The following is a 21,713-nucleotide window of genomic DNA, read 5'->3' as shown; positions in this document are numbered from 1 at the left end:
TCCCTTTAGGAAAGGGAAGAAAATTTAATAAAGGAACCTATCACTCAAACTTAATTTTTAGTATGGCAAATAAACTGCTTTAATGAAAGGGCTGAAATCCCCAGGTTTTGCACATTAAAATTTCATTCGTCGTAGAGAATGGAAATTATTGATTCAGCCGTGGCATCATGCATTTTGAATCCTACAGTGCCTTGGAAGCCCACGTTACTGCTGGGTGCAAATGTGTTGGCAGTGTTTTGATGCAGAGTGAGCACAGGGTGGGTGAGGGGGATATCGAGAAGGGAAGGAAGCAAACTGGCTCCTCATGGAAAGAAAATAATGCTCCTTGTCGCAAAGATCCACTTAAACAAAGCACTACTTCTGATGGCACGATGGGCCAGGGGTGCCTTCTGATATCAGAAAAGCTGGGTTCACTCAGTCTTTTGGGAAATGCCTACAGCTTCACGGGATACTTTAAAAAAAAGATCACTCGGGATGGATGGCTGATGATTTGAGCCTAAGCTCTTGGGGAAGTTTGGTTTCCAGAAAACTGCAGAGGAAAGAAAAGTATCTTTCTCACTTCAAGGTCAGGGTGTCCATCAACGGAAGAGTAAATGTCTGACATTCTAATGCTGGATAGCACAGAAAAATCAATCAAACCCACAACTACAGCTCTCAACCTGGTATGGCCTTATCAAAGAGTTAGGTGACATGAGCATCCCATCTTTTCTTACAGCGCAAAAATAGGTATGCCTTTCCTTTGAAAGAAATTAATTCTCCTATTTCTCAGAGGACTACTCCATAATTAAACAACTCTCAATTATTTCCCTCTTAGAGAACTCATAGGGATTGTTTCTAAACCAAGACTGAGACAACCTGAATGAGGCCCATTTTGGGGTCTTTGTGTACCAGGGACTGTATAAGATCAGGAAAGCAATTGTCTTTAGAAATAAGCTAAACTCAATTGGAAAAGTAAAGCTGCTTAAGGGATGACGAAATGAAAGACGGAAGGAAGGGAGGGGTAAGGAGAGGGAAGGAGGGGTGGACGATAGAAAAGAAGGAAGGAAGGAAAGAAGGAAGGAAGGAAGGAAGGAAGGAAGGAAGAAAAGAAAAAAGGAAAAGAAAAGGAGGGGGAAAAAAAAAAGAAAGCCAGTCACATAATATATTCCAAAAAGAGAAGGCTTTTTTTTTTTTTTTTTGTTTTGGTTATGTTTTTATTTTGATAACTTCCCAACTAAGATGATCTTATACCGCTAGTCTCCTCTGTCAGTCTGGATGTTGGAAAAGTAGCTCTGTTGAACTAAACAGTTTTGGTTTTGTGTTTTCAGACACTAAGAGCTGGTGCCATCTACAGATTTCCATTCTGGGAGAGGTTTCTCTTTTGTCCTACTTTGCGTCAGACTTGCTGTCGTGAGGATAAGAGTGCCCAGGAGACACCTCCCCATGGTTTAATAGGCTCTGAAGAATGGGACTCATTAATTGGCTGGCAGCTGACCCCAAACAGGATGCGAGGTGGGAAAGACAGACAGGAAAGGAAGCTAAGGAGGAGGCAGGTTCCATTCAGGAGCGCACCACTGGCTGTCAGAAGCGAAAAAGCAAACAGCACCACCTCCTGAAGGATCCCCATAAGGTAAAGTCTGATCTGAGAGTGAAAATCCAGCAGCAGAAATCTCAGTCTGGGTAACCCTTTTTCTATTTTTAACTGAACCCTTCTTGAGCTATTATGTATCAGTCTGATTATTTTCAGAGGGCTGGAATGTTACTTTTTCTTTCAGTCCTTTATTATGTTCCCATAGATATTATACACTATTGCACTAATGTGTTTATCACTGATTTTTCCTTTTCAAGTCTGTTAGGAGGATCCTCTCCACCTTTGGGTAAAGCCAAGCTGCTCAGCCTGGCACGTGAGGCCCCTGCCTCCCCTCCCCAATCTTTTCATTACCTCCCATCCAGACTTAGGCCACGCTGTTCTAAGTGCTGGTCTCCACTCACAATGTTTATGTCCATTTTCACAGCTTTGTCTGAAACAGCTACCTTGTCTCAGCTTCCTGCCGAGCTCAGCTCTGGCTGCCTCTGCAGACCCAGGCTCACCAGCCTCCTCGGGGGCGTAGTCATCCCAACACCCTAAGAGCCTTCTGGACTGGACGTCCCACAGCTCATGGTCCCTTCCCTGTGCTCAGTCCTCACCTCGCTTTTCTGTAGTGATCTGTGTCCCACATAAATGTTCTTCGAATAAATCAAGAATATCATTTCCAGCTCCCTCATGGCCTTTATTTATTAGATCAAAGGGATGAAATTAACCAGCACCTCCCCAGTCAGGAGCCAGCATATCACCTCTTACCTTTATGGTTTTGGTCTGGAGTCTGAGTCCATTTAAAGTGTTGATGGCTTTCTCTGCATCCTTTGGATCAATATAGTTAACGAATCCATACCCTAAACTCTGTCCTGTGGAAACATTTTTTAAAAAGGAGAGAAGGAAAGAAAGAGAGAGAGACAGCTCAATATCTTTATAGAGGTAACACTTCACATTGCAGTGAATCCAAACCCTCCTTTAGTATATGGTTTCTTTTATACCAGGGTTTACTCCCAGGTTGAAAATTTCAAATTCTTTCATGTCTCGTTCTGGTCAGCTTTTAAACTCACAGGAGCTGCCCAAGCTGGGAATGGGTAAGTGCCCCCCTACATATCCACACCATGTACACACAAATGTTTACATAATGGGAGAGTCAGGACAGGGTAGTGGAAAGAGAATAAATGTCATTCGTTAAAGAGAATTGAACTGGAGTCCTGGGGCTTTTCCTATCAGCTGTGTGGCTTTGGAGACAAGTCATTTCATCTGGTTTTTCCCTCCAACGTCTCCTCTCTGGAAATAACAGCACTTGCCACATACAGGTTTGAGAGGGTTAATCAGATATTGTATATAAAACCCCTACCAAGTACATTGCCTAGAATATAGTAGCTGTTTAACAAAAGGCAGCTATGCTATGCTCAGTGCTGTGAAACTGGGGCAAGCGCTGGTTGCCGGAGCTGTGTCTGCTGCCTCTGTCCTGCCAGCCGCACCCACTCCGAGGACTGTAGCAGGATCTGAGCGGCAAAGACTGGAGACGTTACAGTGAAGGCATGGCCAGAATTTAAAGCAGTTGCTACAGATCATTCATTGACTCCATCATCCCTCCAGCCCAACAATAATAAAAAAGGGGTGGTTCTGTTGGAAAGAACTGGGGAGCTCCTAACTCAAAGAGGGGGATGTGCAGAGGCATTCTCCAGAGATGATTTAGCTCCTTTCAGTGGAGAAGGAGTCAACTTGTCTGCAGAGAGAGGTGGCAAGTGACAGGACTCCCCTCTAAGTGAAATAAAAATAATGTGTTTGCAATTGTGCCACTGATTATAAATAGTCCATCAGCTCTGCCATGTGTCATCAGCCAGAAATATCATTAGGAAACTTTACATTTTCTGACATACCCTTTAAGAAACACAGAGCTCAGGGTGGCTCGAAACCAGATTGTACTTCTCAGGCAATGTTATTGATTTGTGGGGGGTGGCAGAACCGAAGGGGAGGAAAATGACAGGACATCACATGTCGGGGAGGACTGGTTACATAAAGCCCCCCTTGGAGTACAGGGGCCAGGGCTAGGAGACAAGACAGCAAAGCGCCTGCCATGTCCTGGTGACAGGAGCCCAGTTCAGCAGCCAAAAAAATCTTTCCAACAGCTTCTGTTTTGCTGGTAAATGTCTGTGTTTGGGTTGGTTGTGGGAGGGAACCTGGGAAAACAAGTTGGGTTCTGTATCTGAAAATGGGTGACTTTATTATAGGGAGGAAATAAAGAGAATCATGAGGAAACTCAAATGTATTTTTTGAAAAACCCCAAAAGGCCATTTTTTCCCCTAGGATATTCCTTTGTGTTTTAGAATAATAGAGCGAGAATAGGAAAAGACAAGGGCAGAGACAAACTTTGCCAGGTATGCCCTTCACCAGCCAGGATCAGTGACTGAAAAAGGAGAGAATGCTGAGCGCCCTCCTCTTCCTCTTTCACTGTGTTTGGCTCTGTGTGTGTGTGTGTGTGTGTGTGCACGCGCACAGAAGAGTAAACGTGAGGGAGAGGTATGTGTGAATTAGAAGACCCTGTCACATGTTCCAAGAAAATTTCTGCAAACCAAAAAAATAAAAGAGACTAATTTCATTGGTTTAAAAATATCATTTATCCTGTACTTGGCTCCACCTCAACAAGCCTAACTTAGTTTATCTAATTAAATTCATTTTCATCATCCACATTTATTTGTCCTGTTCACCTTGTACATAAGAGAAACCTTAAAAACTAATGTACTACAATATTTTTACAATTATTTATTTTAAATAGCCATACACCAAGTTGAGCAGTATTAAAGGACATTTTAAAAAGCAATAATCCCAATGATAAACCTTAGGTGTGAGTTCTAGGAAATGGGTCAGATAGTCAACCTATCCAGCAAAATTTAATGTGTGTAAAATTATAATTAAAAATATAGACAAAGCACTCACCACTTAGCTGCAAACACTGGACCTAAATCCAAGTGGAATAATATTGGAAGAATTTATCATGCCTACCAGGGGTGCATGTTCCCTGGTATACTACCTTTCTTTCTAATTATTCGCATTTTTACAGAAATCTAAACTACATACTGTGGCTATGATTTTTACATTCTGTATTTTATCTTTATCTTAGACTTGCTTCAGGAGGAAGGAAAACATTCTCAGGTCCTAGGAAGGTTCTAAACAACAAGTGAGGGAAAGGACTTCTGTGTCATATCTACCCACCTGCCTGTATCAGTCCCAAGCCCACCATCACCTTAGTACCTGACTGCAATTAGCCCTACTATGTTATCGTTACGTGCTCTAGCTTCAGAGAGAGACTGCACTTAATATCAAGAATGAGGGTGCTTTAGGAAAAGCAAAAACCAGATGAACAGCATTTCAGGAAGCAGGGGAAAAAACGATTGGTGATCCTCCTTGATGTAAAACAATGAATCGCAAACTCTAAAACAGAACCCTGCATTGAACAAGAGGAGGACAGAAGTGGAAAGACTTGCCTATGAATTGAAAGGTATGAGATAAATGGGCAGCACAGTGAAGCCACCTGTGGTTAACCTATTTCACAAATAGGCTTCTTCACGTGCCTCTCGCCATCCTAGGAGGAGTCCAGCTGAGTGTAATAAAAAGTACTCTGTGGAACTAAATATTCTCTTTAAAGCGGGCTATAGAGGATTAAATCCCTAGGTAGAAAACCCAAGACTCATTTCTTCCAGAAACTGTTTTAATATAAGCGGAGAATAAAATAAGGAAGAATTTTACGTTTTCATTTCGGTGGCCATATATTGGTAATGGATTATGGTCTTGCAGTTCTGTATTTAAATGCACATAGAAAAATATAGATGAAACACATCCACAAAAAATACTAACATTATTTCCATGGGGACCGAGAGAGTCACCAGGTGGGAAGGCCCAAGGGGCCCAGCCAGGAGCGCAGCGCTAAGTGTGTGTGTATGCACCCCACGCTCAGATGGAGTCCTTATTCTTTTTTCCCCAAATAAGCTGTAGCAAGATTTGACTATATAGGTGTGGTGACAGTATTTTTAGAACAGAAAATTAAACTTCGTTTTTGTTCTCAGTTTATGAATTTATTGTGATAGCAAGTTGAATAAATTAAAAAGCCAATCACTGAAGTTATGTTTCTTGAATCATCAATAAAAATAAATTGATAAAGAAAAGATATTATGATATAAAGAACACCTCCAAAATTTAGAAACTATGGTGAGTACCTGACTGGTTGGTGTTCAGGTGGCCTACAGCTCTTAGATGTGACCGGTCCTTGATAGTCCTGTCCAGCAGGCATGGGGGAGGGTCTCCAGTCACCATCCATGGGAAAGACATGCATTCTTGGCAGTTTGGGATAGGAACTTAAAATCATAATGGAATTTCCAAGGGAAAACTGTTATATATAATGCCTACATTTTAAGGCATTTCAGTGGTTTTGGACTGAACGGGTTCTTTTTCTTAACAAGCGTTTCTTCAATGTGGACCTGAATATTTCTGTTTTTATAAATTTCTGTTTTTATATACTGTGCATGCACATACACAAACACAAACACATGGTGTGTTTTTCCAGTACGACATGGCAACATCTCTATTCTGTTACAATAATTTGTATACCGAACTTCTCTCCATAGACACCAAACACTTCTCCCCCCATGAACTAGCTTCTGAAAGTTTGCATCTTTGGCCATGGCTGAGGGGTTCAATTGGTTGTACCATACACCGAAGGGCTGCTGGCTCGATCCCTGGTCAATGTTTCTCTCTCACGTCAATGTTTCTATCTCTTTCTTTCTCTCTCTAATACATAAATATATCCTTGGGTGAGGATTAGAAAAAAAAGTGCATCTTTGAACATAGAAGGTACTCAACAAATATTTGCAAGTGAAAGAATGGATAAACACATTTGTACCAATTCTTCATTTCTGGAAGCATATGACCAGATGTTTTTATGTTCGGGGGGAGAGGAAGTAGAGAGCAGGTACCTGGGGAATAAGCTGACATCAGGGATAACTGGAAAACAAAAGACAAACAAAGAATGTCCTGGGTGGTTTCTCCTCCAGCAGAGTTCAGGTGAACAATAAAAACCATCCCTGCCCACCTTTCTACAGAGATTTTGAGTTTCCAAAGTGCTTTCCCACCCATTCTGTCGCATTTCATTCTCACAACAGCCCTGTGGGAGAGATAATAATCATTTTATGAATGTGGAAACTGAAGCTCAGGGAAAATAGTGATTTGCCCTACATTACAGAGCTGGATCTTAGTCTAGATCAGGGGTTGGTAAAATTTTTATGCATTTTATGCGAGAGAGTAAATAGTTTAGCATTGGTGGATTCTCCAGTCCCTGTCACGACAACTCTGCCACTGCAGCACGAAAGCAGCCACCGACCATATATAAACAAGTAAGTGTGGCTGTGTTCCAATAAAACTTCATTTAGAAAAATGGGCAGTGGGCTCAATTTGGTTTTTAGGTCATAGTTTATTGACCCCCGGTCTAGGTGTTTTGACTCCAAATCCAGTACCCTATGCCATAACCACAGTTACTCCATTTGAACTAAAATGTTATTGATATCTGCTTTGAGGCCCCCAAATACTTCTGAGGCTTTTTTGAAGCACCTAAGAAAAAGCAGATTATCTTCCATAGTTTGTGTTAAACATTCTAAACATGTACTCAAATTCTAAGAACGGTTGCAATCATAGCTGATTATAACCCCTCATTTTCTCGGTCATTCTGGATAGAAGTTGTTTTCTCTTGCCTTTGAGGTCCTGGGGGTTATGATAGCAGGGCTCCAAACGTGGCATCCTCACGGCTGATGGCAGCAGTGGCAAAGCAGTCTGTCTCCTTGCAGGGCTGGCTGGAAGGAACCTCAGCATTTCTGCACTGCTAACCTGCACAGCTTGCTCTTTCTGTCTTCAAAAATCGTCATTCTCTGGAAACCTAACAGTTACTTTCCCTCATCTGCAAAGCCCCCAAGGGGGCAGCCAGATGGGTAGCTGCTGTTATGAAAACTTCTGAGTTGAGTAAGGAATTTTTGTGGATGTTAGAACCCCTAGCTCAGGCTGAAATTCTGTTCTCAAAGCACATGATAAAATCCCCAGTCACCTCAAAATCAGCTGCATGGCGGGAATCCACATGCCCGGTTAACCTCAGCCAACTCCACGCCCAGGACCCCTCCCTGCCAGTCCTGAGATGGCTTTCCTGGCTGTCAGTTGCCTTGACACTTACCTAAACTCACCCCAAAAGAGAGTCAGAGAGCTCTGTGGCTATTACTGCCTATATATATGTGTGTGTGGCTCAAACCATATTTTCTGTATAACGTCAGTTAAGTTCATTTAAGCTTCATCAGTCTGTTCCCTTATCTGAAAAAACAGGGATAATCCCTTATCCTCACAATCAAAGGATCACTATAAGGATTAACTACACTAGCATGTGGACGAAGAACAGCTACAGTTTATTCAGTGCCTACTTTATGCCGGTCACTATGCTAAATGGCCTAGTAAAAGTACCTAATTTAATACAGTGTGATATGGGCACCTAAGGCCCATTGTGAGAGATTAGGAAAGTGAGACTAAGAAATGTTAAATAACCTCCCAAAAATCAACCAGGAAGTAGGTTCCAGAGCTAGGATTTGCATGAACCCAGCTCTGTGGGACTGCCCAGCTGAAGCCTTCTCTCCATGGGATCTGGTCTCTACGCAAGGGCACAGCGGAGCGTCTGGTATCAGCTAAGAACTCAAGGGGAGGCATGCACTGTATGTTGGGGCCTCTTCCTCTTCTTAACATAACTGGGATGCTTTGAGATTCTGGAGCATCCCTGGTTCTGCCCTGTCCCATCCCAGTTCTGCAAGAGTTTACATGTGTAAACTGAGCCTTGGCTCTTCTCCTGCAAACTCAGTGTTTGCAAAGCCAACTAGTTAGAGGATTTATTTTCATTTAGTAGTTCACACAGTTGTTTAAAGTCTTATTGCTCAAAGTATGATCCTTATACCAGCATCATTGACATCACCTGGGGACTTGTAAGAACTGCACCTTCAGCCTATTTATAGGCTGTGTGACCCTGTTAAGTTAAATTAATGTTCCTGCACCTACACATCTTACCCAGAGTCACAGGGAAAGGAAGCTCTGATAGGAAAGTTCTCAGAATTTCTTAATGTTTGTTATTTCTTTTCATCCTCATAGTTTGCATTCCTACTTTGCCCCTTTATGTTGCAGTAATCTCATCTGTAAAATGGACTTAATTTTACTTTTAGAGTTATTAGAAGGATTAAAAGTGATAATGCATATAAAGTGCCTGGCATATAACAGATGCTCAGTAGATGGTTCCTTTTCTCCCTTCTCCCAGCCCCATTAGGTACTGCCTTACACTACTGTCTACAAGGATGCTATCACCTCAATGAGGTCCAACCTCCTTGAAGGTGCAGAATGTGTCTGATGCTTTCCTTTTACATTCCAGCATATAATGCAATAGGCACACAAATTCCACATGTAACTGGCATCTACCACATGCTAGATACTATGAATGGGCCCAAAATGACCAAGAATTTATTTCTGTCTTCAGGAGACTTCTTATGTAGAAGGGAAAGACAGACATAAAAATTAATTATAGTTCAACAAAAATAATAAATATGCTAGGGTTTTTTTTCTTTTAAAGCTATATATAGAAACAAAGAGGAGGTGGAAACTGACTTTAACTGAGTAGAGTAGGGAAGACTTCCTGGAGGTGGGGGCATTTGGGTTGTGCTTTGAAGAAAAAGCAGAAGTTTGATACCATTCCCTTATCAAGGGATGAGATTGCAACCTGAGGGCTGAATTCAACCACTATATTAATTTATCCCACAGATATTTACTGAGCATTTATTATGTGCCAGGCATAGCTCTGTTCACTGTGAATATAGCAGAGAACAAAAATACTTTTTTTCATCAGGTTTGGGGTGAGGGAGCAGGGCAAGAAACATATAAATAAAGCATAAAGTTTGTCAGATGATGGTGAGTTGAGGGAGAAAATAAAGCAGAGAAAAGGGGAAGGCAGTATGGGGGGTGGGGTTTCACTTTTTAACACAGAGGTCAGGTAAAGTCTCACTGCCACGGCAGCGGCGGCATGAGAGCAGAGACCTGAGGGAAAGGAGCCAGTCTCCCCATTGGAGAGAAGGGCATTCCAGGCAGCGGGCATCTCGAATGCAAAGACTCTGAGGCAGGAGTGTGCTTGGTGTATTGGGCAAGTGAATGTGAGAGCAACTTACCACTGCATTTATCAAATGACTGAAAAGAGGAAAGCGGCACCCCTGGCTTCCAGGGGTGAGATTTTACAGCGCTGCTGAGTAAGGCATGTGTAAAAATCACTCTAGCCTCCTCCCCTGTGCATTACAGACATTCTCTCTGACACCCCTTTTCAAAATCATGTCTTACTGTGTCTCTATTCCCCACTAGAGAGGGGGCAACTGGAGCCAGAATGATATTTTATTCATCTCTGTTCCCTCAAGACCTACCAAAGTGACCATGGCATTTTTGGACATCCAGTAAATATCCACTGGTTGAATGAATGAATATTATCTATATGCATGTTTACATTCTCTTAATCACCCTCAGTTTGCTGTATACCAAGCAGAAAGGGACCAGAAAGAGTGGCAAACCTTCTACCAGGGCACCACCTGTGTGCAGATGCTGGTACAGGTATGGAACCAGTTCCCATGAGGCACATCTGAGACAGTGTGGGCTTTACTGTGAGGGAGAGAAGACCCCAGGGGTGCTCAAAGCCCCTCCAATACTTAAAAGGCTGTCACAGAAAGGCAGGGGTAGATTTACTCTGAGGGGCTCCCCAGGGACAAAATGAGAATCAGGCAATAGAAGAGGAATTTTGCTGTAATAAAATAACTTTTTAATAATGATTTTATAAGGGTATGGGCTGCCCTGTGTGGTGGGAAGGGTCCTCTGACTAGAACTATGGCAAATGTGAAGCCAGACCTACATTTTATTAGGACACAGCAGTTACAGCAGTTAGCAAGACTGACCCATAAGATTACTACTAATGATAAGATTCAAAGGTTCTAAATTACTATTATTTATATATATTTTTAGAGAGAGGGGAAAGTGGGAGAGAAAGGGAGGAGAGAAACATGGATTGGTTGCTTCTCATATGCTCCCTGACTGGGGACTGAACCCACAACCCAGGCGTGTGCCCTGACTGGGAATCAAACCGGCAACCTTTTGGTTTGTGAGATGATGCCCAAGCAACTGAACCACACTGGACAGGGCCATTTTTTAAATCTTTACAACCTCTGAAGCAGGCATTTCTATCCCTGTTTTACAGAAGGGGAAACAGAGGTACAGAAAGAAGAAGTAACAAATCCATGGTTATTTCACTAGAGAATAATAGCCAGAGCCATACTCCTGCCTTCCCATGACAGCCTTTCAGCTGAGCCCTGGTTTTCTGACTATGAGGTCTGTCCAGAAAGTATCCAGCTATGAACTATGACAAATAGACATTTATTGAAGAAGATACAAGATATAAGAAACTGTATGTAGGACAATGACACCTCAGTCCCCTTCAAAGTTATGACCTTCTTAAGGAAATCTGGTTCCTTATTGGTAATGGTTTGAATCAAGTCATTAGCAACTACAGCACGATGTTCCTTCTGCTCTGGTAGCAGAAGCCACGGAACGAATTTTGCCACGGCATGTTTCATGCCAAGATCCCACATTGAAATATCAGATGTGGTAGTTTTTGGAATCCCCAGCTCAGCTTCTAGTTCTCTCACTGTCAGTTGCTGATCTTTGTTGACTGCAGCGCGACCATGTTCAACATTCTCAGGTGTTCTGCTTCTTGCAGGCCTTCCAGAACGTGGATCCCTTTTAGCAGATTCTCGACCACCTCTGAAGTGTTTGTGCCACACTTTTATTTGTGCTGCACTCATTTCATTGTCCCTGAAAGCCTTCTGAATCACCTGAAAGCTTTGTGAATCATCCAAATAGTTTCCATGGAGGAATGTTCAAGCTCAGTTATTTTGAATGAGGTGGCCACGCAGTACACATGCTCACTCAATGGCATCTACCAACCCCACTGACTAGTACAGTGAAGTTGTCATTGCTTGCACATGCACATTCCACTCCTTTTCCCTTGGCTGCCAGGTTATATCAATGTTGTGCAAACTGTTCTCGTTATATTAACAATGGCTGGACTTTTTGTGGGTAGACCTTGTATGTACTCATCTGCGTGCTAAACACCTGCCCTGACACAGCACAATATGCCTGATACTTTGAGGAAGGCTGTGTTTTCTAATACTATTTCCAAGTTATCATTCTTTCCATTTAATTCAGATGTATACCCCAAAGTATTTGGTTCCCATCTTCCAACTTCGTGTGTCTGTCAGACTGGATCTGGTACATCACAGAATGACAGTCTTGGAAAGGACTTAAGTATCCATCATCTTCGAGTCTCTCCTCCAGATTTGGAAACTGAGGATCAAGGAAGAATCAAGGAGTTCATGGTCTAGTAGGAAAGTAAGACCTATGGATCAACAATGATAGTCTTAGAGTTTGGTTAAGTGTTATGACACTGAGAAGGGGACACGGTTTCTGGACGATATACCTGAACTGAGACTAATTTGAAAAGACTGGTAGGAGATAGCCAGGCAAAAGACAGAGAAGAGCACCCCAGGGGGATGGCACAGCATGAGCATCTCTCCTTTCAGAAAAAAGGACTGACTGATTTTATAGCCATCACTTCCAGAAGGCCAAGAGCTGTTGATACCAACCTGGAATGTCGATGCTGTTTCTAAGCTGAATCTGTGCTCAGATGCATATGTGAGATCTCCTCATACCTCTGGCAGAGACTCAGGAGTCACTTAGACACCTGAAATTTTGAGTGTGTTTGCTCTCTGCCAACAACAAACGCTATTGAAAAAGACAGGGCTCAGCCCTCCTTATTCTGAATTCCCAAAGTATTTAAAATTACATTGAGCCAGTACTTGGGTATTTCCAGAGGCTACATCCTGGCTTCCTAAGTAGATGTCATTTTCCAGAGGTTGAGAACTCTTCCTGTGGCATCAAGACACCAGCAAGCAAAGCACTTGGCCCACAGTGGGCACTCACTACAAGCTCATCGAACTAAATGTATTTCTCAATGGACCCTGAGTTCCTTCGGGCAGGGACAGGGTCTTATTAATCTTAGTATGACCAATGTCTGACACATAGTAGGCTTTCAATAAATCTATGTTGGATGAATGAATGCATGAATTCCATAATCAAATGAACAGTATCAAAAATAATTATCATTTTTTTAGTGACTACTCTGTGCCGGTCACTGTACTGAGTGCTTTTTTCCCTCCTTCCCGGCTTTACTGAGGTATAATTGACAAATAAAATTGTGGGATATTTAAAGTGTACATCTTGATGACTTGATATACATATACATTGTAAAAGGACTCCTCACATCTAGTTAATTAGTACATAGTTATCTTTTTTTTTTTGGTTATACCTGAGTGCTTTATTTCTATCATCTTGTCTACTCCCTAAAACAATCCACAAGGTAAGAATTATCAATGCCATTTACAGCCAAGGAGACTGATGTCCAGAGGGCTCAGGTCCCAAGACCATCTGTGGCTCCCAAGCCCATACAGGCTTTAGTAGTGTTTTCTGATTTCAGAGAAGGTATCAACTGAACTGTTCAAGGAGAGGCCTCTGTCACTAGGGTAAGGCACATGGAAATTCACAAAGTATACACAGGTGATTTTCAGTAGTCCTCAATGAAAAACGGACCAGCTACAAAGTTACACTATTTCACAAGGAAAACCAACGGACAATTCTCAAAGGAGTTTTTTTAAAAACTTTTTTTAGTTTGTCCTATAAAATAAGTTGCTGCAAAGGACAGTTCTTAATATATTTCAATAACAAACCTCAATAAATGAAAAATGGAACTAATTTGAACCCTATTTCTCTTCTGTCTGAGAAAGAAAGGCTATTCATAAGGTTAAAAGTTAGTACCAAGTATTACTTAGAAAATGAAAGTAAAATATATTCTGGGCAATGTACTGGGAACAACAGAAGCCTCCTGACAAGCATCTTACCTTCAGTATTTATCACACAAAAAGAAGCATTCAGACTGATGGCCCTGGGGTAATGAAACATTCTTAATCTAAACAACATGAAATTAAATTATGTTCAGAATATTTTATGACAGGAAAGAATAATCACACATTTAAAAATATTTTCAACAAGGGTTGAAACAAAAAGAGGAGGAATTTAGCAAACTCCGAGCTAGCCAGAGAAATGAACCAAAACTCTCAATTCTTGGTTGGCTTACTCTCACATGAAACAAAGGTCTAGATGTCAAATAGCCAAGACTTTCCATCCAAAATGGATGTTAACCAACAGGTGATTCTAGAAATGCAGCTGATGTTAGATGAGGGTTTAGCAACAAAGGAAGAAGACGCAGAAAAAGTTACCAGGTTAATACTAATTACACACACTGTAACTAGCCTTTGGGAAAAATGAGACTGTCTGTGGGTAAAAGGAACTATCGTATTTAGACACTAAGACAATGGCTTCCAAATCTCCTATCAGACACTATTCTCATCAGGTACACAGGGAGGAGCCTGATATCATGTTGGGATTAAGATTCCAGGAGATAAGTCACGTGAGAGAGTTTGGCACAAGGTAAATGCTTCACAAATATTAATTGAATATAAATGTATTAAAACTGTCTTTACTTGAAGTAAAAGGAAATCCATGGCTCTCAATGAAGGAGATGAGAGAAATAACTTGTTTGTGCAGAGATAAGTCAGGATGTCAAATATGAGCTGGAGAAGGACTTTGTCTGAAAACCTTTGTCAGTGTGTCGTTTCTGAGGTTCTCTGGCCTTGGATGTCCTGCTAACAGCTGTGTGAAATGCAGAGATGAATACCCCATCCATATCGTCCCTGTTGTCAAGAGGTTCATTGATAGTAAAGTACCAGATGTGAGGCTCACAACCATGGTCTGACAGCTCAGTTCAGTTCCAACAAATGTTAAAAAAGACAGAAATTCCCCATATTCAAGAAAACGAAAAGAAACAAGAAATGAAAATATGCCTTCTCTTTTCATCACCATTCATCTTGCAGGTAAGAAATAAGACACAATAAAGAAATAAAAACCAACCACAAAAGAACTCATGCAGAAATGAGTCTGTGGAGTAGGAATTGAGGAGTGAAGCCATTTCTGATTTTTTTTTTTTTTAAAGTTAAGGGTTTCTTCAGGAATGGCTACACCAAGCAAGTGTGTCCAGCCTCACTACACGGAGTCAAGTGTGTGGGAGAGGTGACAATGAAGGAGTGCCTGGGAATGGGTGTGAGAATCGCAAAATGTAAACAGTTTCTAATGGCTCAGCTCTTTTGGGCAATGGAAAATGAAATGCCACCTTGACAATCAGGAGACCAAATGAACCCATAATTTAAATCATGCTCAGGACATGCTCAGTACTCAGTAATTTTCAACAAAAACATCTAGCATGTGACAGGGATATGCTGGTGGTAGAGAGCTGACTCCACGTGGCGTTCTTTTCTGTTCCGTTTGAGAGTCAGTAAGACTTTCTAAAGCCTCCACTTGCCCATGGACGTGCAGTAGAAGATGCCACCTCTTTCTTAACAAAGGAGATAGGTCATCAGGTAGAAATTGTCTTAGATTGCCCCCTTCTCTTCTACTGACAAACATGCCCCTAATATAGATGTATAGTCCACAAAATGCTGAAGATAAAAAGCTTCCTTGGTTAATGAATGCTATGTATTATACCATTCCTTTTAAGATATATGTTAACATAGACTCAAAGAAGTAATGATAAAATGAAACCCCTTTTTAACTTGGTTTACTTCAGTCTCCCAAACTCACTTGGCCATAGCATCCTCTTTTAAAAACCTATTACCTATTACACATCTTTGGGAAAGGCTTTCAGATGGTGTTCCCAAATGAACATCACTTTTTAACACAGAACTGACTACTGTTTCAAGGTCAATTGCGGTAAGGGGGAGGAGGATTTTGGGCCCCAACTCTGAGCTAAGGTTCCTGAGATACCAGAGGCGCCAGAGGAAAACAAGGAGACCAAGCTAGAGAATACTTCTAAGGTCCATGATTCTGTTTCTTAAACTATGTCACATAGACTTGCTCCTGGGATAATGTAGTCACAGGACAAGGATATACAGTGGGGAGGGTGACAGAACATATTTTCATGTCAGTATAAGTTGTACAAGTTTGGTTCTAGCTCATCTGTGTCAGTAATCAGCATGCAGTGAGCTCAAGGATTTTTATTAGAAGAGTCAAAGACCCAAGGATAAAACAAAACATAATTGTTTGGCTGTATAGACACCCAAGCAAGAGCCCACACAGAAAGGTGCACCCATACAGGCACATCCACACACATTAGCTACAGGTAACTAACTAGACATATGACAATGGGAAGAAGTATAGTGTTGCAGATTAAAATAGAGACTTTGGAATCAACCAAACACAGATTCAATGTTGCTCTGCCACTTAGAAGCTGTGTGACCTTGGACACATTACTTAACCTTTTTGACCCTGTTTCCTCACCTGTAAAATAAGACTAATAATACCTATACCTCACAGAACTGCTATAAAAATTATATTACTATATGTCAGGTGCTGTCCTGTTTTACATATATATATGACACAAGATTTTACTTATTTATTTTTAGAGAGAGGGGTAGGGAGGAAGAAAGAGAGAGAGGGAAACATTAATCAGTTGCCTTCTGCACGCCCCCAACCAGGGACCTGGCCCACAACCCACGCATGTGCCCTGACTGGGAATCGAACTGGTGCCCCTTCGGTTTTCGGGACAACGTCCAGCCGACTGAACCACACCAGTCAGGGCTGTTTTACATATATTGATGCTAACAATAATCCTATCAATATACCTATTTTACAAACGAGAGGACTGAGGGACAGAGAGGGTAAGGATTTGCCTGTTACGCAGCCAGTAAGTGGTGAAGCCAGGACGCAAATGCAGGCAGTATAGCTCTAATCACTAGGCTATCCTGCCTACCACAGTCCTGGATGACAATAGGTCCCTTATATTCCCCTGGATGACACAGACACACATACACAAATACACAAACACCCCACACCCCCTCTTCCTCTTTGGCTTTTAAAATATGCTGTTTTTATCATTAGTTTATTATGCAATTCAGTTTAAGTGGGCAGCATGCAGACACCAGTTTCCCAAACACAAGGATCCTATCTGGCTGCTCGAGGAGCAGAACAAATACAACCCTGAGAAATGTAGTTCATTCTGAACGATGACTCACAACCGCTATTTTCACAAACAGCCTGCTAATTAAACTTTCTTATGAACTCTGCTAACTAATTTTTCCAATGCATGGAGGAAAAATCATTCATTACAGACCGGAATCCAGAATCTAATATTAACGGCACAAGTAGGATCTGTAGCATTATAATTTGATAAGCCTGAGCATTAATAACAGTTAGACACTGATGTCTGAGGGAGTTAATAATCTTTTGTTGAGATGCATGTAGATAACTGAACAAAACATCTGGAAGGCAGACTAGAAAGCAAAGCTAGCTTATCATGGGGAGTTAGTATTTGATTTACCCTTATAAACCCCTGCTTACAATGTTCTATCTTCTGGACGACCATTGTAATATCCTGAACTGATACAGCACTTAACGACTTACCAACACATTAGCAACTCATCTGATGTCACAACACAGAGTAAGGTGGAAAGAGCCTGTGTTATTTTCTGCATTTTTATGCACAACAATCTGAGGCACAGAATTGTTTAATCCTCTTAAAATCCCACAGCTACTGCTAGAATGAGGAAGCGGAGGGTCTTTCTATTTTATCATGTCGCCATTCATAAAAGTGGCCTGATTTTAAAAACAATCTCAGAAATCATCCTGATATTTTCAAATAGTGAACCAAAGGCTTTCATTTACAACCTTCCAGAACCACTAACACTGCAGTCCATGATCACTGTATCTATTTCTGAGGCTCACTGGAATGCATCCTACACAGGCACGTTCACGACTCAGGATGAAATGGCAAGAGTGCGGGGAAGCCTCTCTGAAGGCCTCTTGTCCCAACTGGCAGCAGCATGTGGTCAGGCAGACAGGGGTACACAGACAGCTTGGCCACTTGCCAGCTGTGTGACCTCAGGTCAGTCACTTTAAACTCCAGGAGCCTTGGTTTCCTTGTCTGAAGAATGGGACCGTTATCACCTCTAGGGGCTGTGATCAGGATTAAATGAGATAACAAATATAAACAAATGGCATCTAGCAGTGCTTAACACATGTGAATTCTCATTCCTCTCCCCTGCTTTCTCCCACGCTGTCTCCTGCTTCGTACTTGGAATCATATAACTGAGGACTGAACCAAAACCAGATATTCACTTTCCCTTTCCTCTCTCTATCCATTTGTGGATGCTTGGTGAGAAGGGGGAAGGAGTTATGAGACAGAAGGGGACCCTCCTCCCTCTTACAGGTTGCTTTAATTTACAAATGCCTTCACATGTGTCACCTGGTTTGAATTCACAAGTACCATCCAAAGAAGGTAGGGTCAGGATTTATCTTCTTACTCTATAATTGAGAGAATGGAGGTTCAAGGAGTAAGGTGACTCATGCAAGGCCACACACACACCTATGAAGTGTGCATCTGAATGAGGGCTGGGCGATGGTCAGGACTTCATTAAAGTCTGTCTCACTTCTGGTTGGTTCAGTGCACTGTGTCTAGTATTTCTGAGAGGGATGCGTTTGGGGGGATGTTTCAGGGAGTATGGGGCTCTGAGGTAGTGCTCAATTTCTTTTGTACCTAGAGGTCTGTCTCATTGGGAAGGCTCCACTGACTGGGGAGGGGTGTGCTGGGAAGAGAAAAGTGGCTGAGGACGAGTTCCGGTCGGCAGGGTCAGGACCAGGAAGTGAGGATTTCCCTGTTTGTTGTCCAGCTCAGGGTCCTGGACAGTGGGGAACCTATCAGGACTCACTGCAGGAGGCCTCACCAGGAAGGCAGAGGAGAGGGACTGAAGTTCCTGTGTGCCTGGTTGTGGGGTTGTAGAGGAGGGGGAAGACTGAAAAGACTCAGAGCCAGGAACACCTCAGTTCAGGGCAGCAAGCAAGGATGGCCCTTTGAAACACCTCCTTTGGCAAACTGTTTACGCCCTATGTTAATGAAACAGGGACTCCACTCAGGCAGTTTCTCTGGGTCACTGCTGCACTGGCTCTGACAAACAAGTCATGACCCCGATACAGAATTCCGGACAAGAGAAGGGAAGGGTTCCCAACATGGGTTCAAGCAAGAAAAGTGATAAAAGGAAAACACTACAGACGTGATTTCAGGCTTCCTGTCCCATTCTGTGCTATAGCTGGCAACTGTCTCCACAATCATGAGTGTGGAAGAAAGGAGGGTGGGGCGGGATCCTAGTCACCACCTGAGAATAGGATCAAGGCTGTCACCATAGTTTTTTTTCTTGACATAAAGAAAACTCAGGGTAGGTGGTCTGTTACTTCTCAGAGAAGTTACCTAGCCACATTTAATTTACTTGTTTTTCTTCTCGTCTCCTTTTACCATTCTATACCTATTTCCTAGTTCTACCTTGCTTTGCAAAAAAATAAAATAAAATAAAAAAAAATCTGTGAGTACTTAGTTTTAGTTCTTTTCCATATTATCTTGTAAGCCAATTCAAATCCTTTTTGGATCAAATGGCATATAAACAAATAAGAAGGCAGAAAGAGAGGGCAGGACAGAAAAGCAGCAAAGAAAAGAAAAAAAGAGAGGAAGAAGGAGCAAGGAAAATAAGAAGCCAAGTGCTCTTGACTCCAGTCTTCTTTGGGCTGCACTGACCTCATCTTTAAACTGAGTACAGAGGTTGCCTATAGTAGCTATTTCAACAGGGTCAGAGGAAGTACTAAAGAGAAAAGCTTTTGAAAATAAAATGAAGGAAAAATATTGGGGATTATTAAGAATACATTTTATGTTCATTCCACCAATAAAATGATTTAATCTGATTTAAGATATTTGTGATGAGAAACTTCATTAGCAGCCACAGGAATTAGAGTAATTACCCTAACTAGCTGTATCCACTTAATGTTGATGAGGCCTTGCATCTCACCAGACATCCAAACTACACAATAAAGGCCAAGGAGGAAACCAAACTTATAAGTCAGTGAGAAATTGAAGTAGGTAGAAAGGAAGTCACTGTAAGGACATGTACCTGACCTTAGTGAGATAAACTATGATCCTCAAATCACAGATGCCTGGGAAGCCTGAAAATTGTCCCCCTCCTTCTCTGTTAGGTCAGGTTATTTATTAGCAAAGTTACTTGTCTGGTGTTAGATCAGGTTATCTGGAGTCCAAATGATTTGTGTTCAAATCTCAGCCCCACTGCTTATTAGCTGTGACCATAGGTAAATACCTAACCTCTCTGAGTTTCAGTTATTTCAACACAAAGAAGGCACCAACACTTAATGCACAGAATAGTCCTGTTTTTCACTATTCACTCTCCCTTGAAGATGTCTCTGAAGCGTATCTTAGCTACTTCCTCTACATGGACCTGTCTTCTATAATCTACTTTCTGCCAAGTTCAAGCCTCACTCTTATTTGACACTTGTTCTGGGAACGCCAGCCCACTGTCATCTTCTCCTTTGAACACCTATAGCTGATGTCTCCTTCATTCAGTAGAGGCAGAGTGGTAAGGTAACAGAAAGCCCATAGCCTCTGCAGTCAGACTGATTCTAACTGATTTAAGCCCTGGCTTCCTTACCTATAAAATGGGAATAATACCACTGGTGATGCATAACTAATACAAAGGTTCAATGAGATAACATATATAATATGCCTAGCACTCTAGCTGACACATAACAGGCGTTCCATCAAACCTCCAACTTCACTGTATTGTTGTAGCACTTTTGTGCTATCTTTCCAATAAAATTAACAGCCAGGGTCAAGAAGGGTGAGTTTGGGCAGTGGTGAAAAACAAAACAAAACAGAACAAAATAAAACAAAACAGAACAGCTCAGGAAACAGCCAAGGTGGATGTGTCAGTGATGTACATTCTGAAGAGGCTTCCTGCCCCTTCCAGACCTGTAGGCTGCTGGTGGGTCCCAGAATTTGTCCGGCTTCCCCAACTCACTGACTTTTGTAGCAGTTACACGTGGGCGCAAACTATGTCTTATCTTCTTTGGCTTCCTCACAGACCCTGATACAGAATTCCAGAGAAGAGAAGGAAAGGAAATAACTGTTATTTGGTCTGAGAAGGGCAGACACAAAATAAATACTGTTGGCTGATTGAAAATGTTCTATAAAAGTAAAAGCCTTATACAAACATATGGTCTCTATCTGAATTTTATCTTCTCTCCAAACTAGAAATATCTTCTTCCATCAAAATGCAGTTTGGAGACTGCAGAAAAAACAAAAAGGCAACTTAAAGATCTTTAGCTCTTACAAGGAATAAAGACATACAGAGTTCATCAGTTAAGAACAGCGAGGTGTGGAATGAGGGTGGGGGTGCAGATTGAAAAAAGAAATCACCACCACATCTCACAGAAGGCAAGAAAAAAAGTGAATTTCCCATTAACACATTTCAGAAAGCACTTTCTTCCTACCCTGAAGCTGATGAATTACATTTTTAGATAATGTGTGGAAACTTCAGTTTGGCATTACCTTCCTGTTTAGTTTCTAGTCTCAGTCAACCAGGTCATTCCACAGAGAAGGAGGGAGTGAGCAAGTGGCTGTGTGTGGGGGTGTGCGTATGTGTTGGGGGAAGGAAGGGAGGTTCAGTGAATAGGGAATTGGTCTTACGAACCAAACAGTCAGCTAAAGTACAGAAATAGAAAATCCTTAAAATACCCAGGCCTGATTCACATCCTAGGTAAAAATCCTTTGAGACATCTCTCCTGGGATGTGAGAATACTTTCCTCAGGTTATCTGAGTTTGGAAGCAGGGCAGAATTGTCTGATTTGGAAGGGAAGATGAAGCGGAATATAGCCAGGGGGGAAAAAACCCAAAAAACCAACCAAAGCTGGTCTGTAATCCTGACTATTGCCATCCTGGGGGAAAAATTGTGTCAATAGGAGCAGAATGTATTTGTACAAACTCTAAACCTCACAGCTTCACTCATTTGCCAACCTGTCCTAATTAGGAAGGGTGGGAGGTCTATGATCGTTCTTGATGGGT

At 41.9% G+C, this 21,713-nt stretch overlaps 1 protein-coding gene across 5 annotated transcripts in view; it reads right to left on the bottom strand.

The window, feature by feature from the left end:
* Positions 1–21,713, bottom strand: part of ELAVL4 (ELAV like RNA binding protein 4) — an 86,419-nt gene that overhangs the window by 21,571 nt on the left and 43,135 nt on the right. For 4 of the 5 annotated variants that reach the window (XM_054572291.1, XM_054572287.1, XM_054572301.1 and 1 more), the window contains exon 3: positions 2,321–2,424. In XM_054572291.1, the coding sequence (XP_054428266.1) occupies positions 2,321–2,424 (104 nt within the window). Of the gene's footprint in view, positions 1–2,320; positions 2,425–6,531; positions 6,560–21,713 lie in introns of all 5 variants that reach the window. The other variant, XM_054572309.1, reaches the window with a different exon arrangement.

Source organism: Pteronotus mesoamericanus, unplaced genomic scaffold, assembly GCF_021234165.1.
Source record: "Pteronotus mesoamericanus isolate MK-2021 breed Mesoamerican mustached bat unplaced genomic scaffold, CSHL_Meso_final contig_105, whole genome shotgun sequence".
Lineage (NCBI taxonomy): Eukaryota > Metazoa > Chordata > Mammalia > Chiroptera > Mormoopidae > Pteronotus > Pteronotus mesoamericanus.
This window is presented reverse-complemented; position numbering and strand designations above follow the sequence as displayed.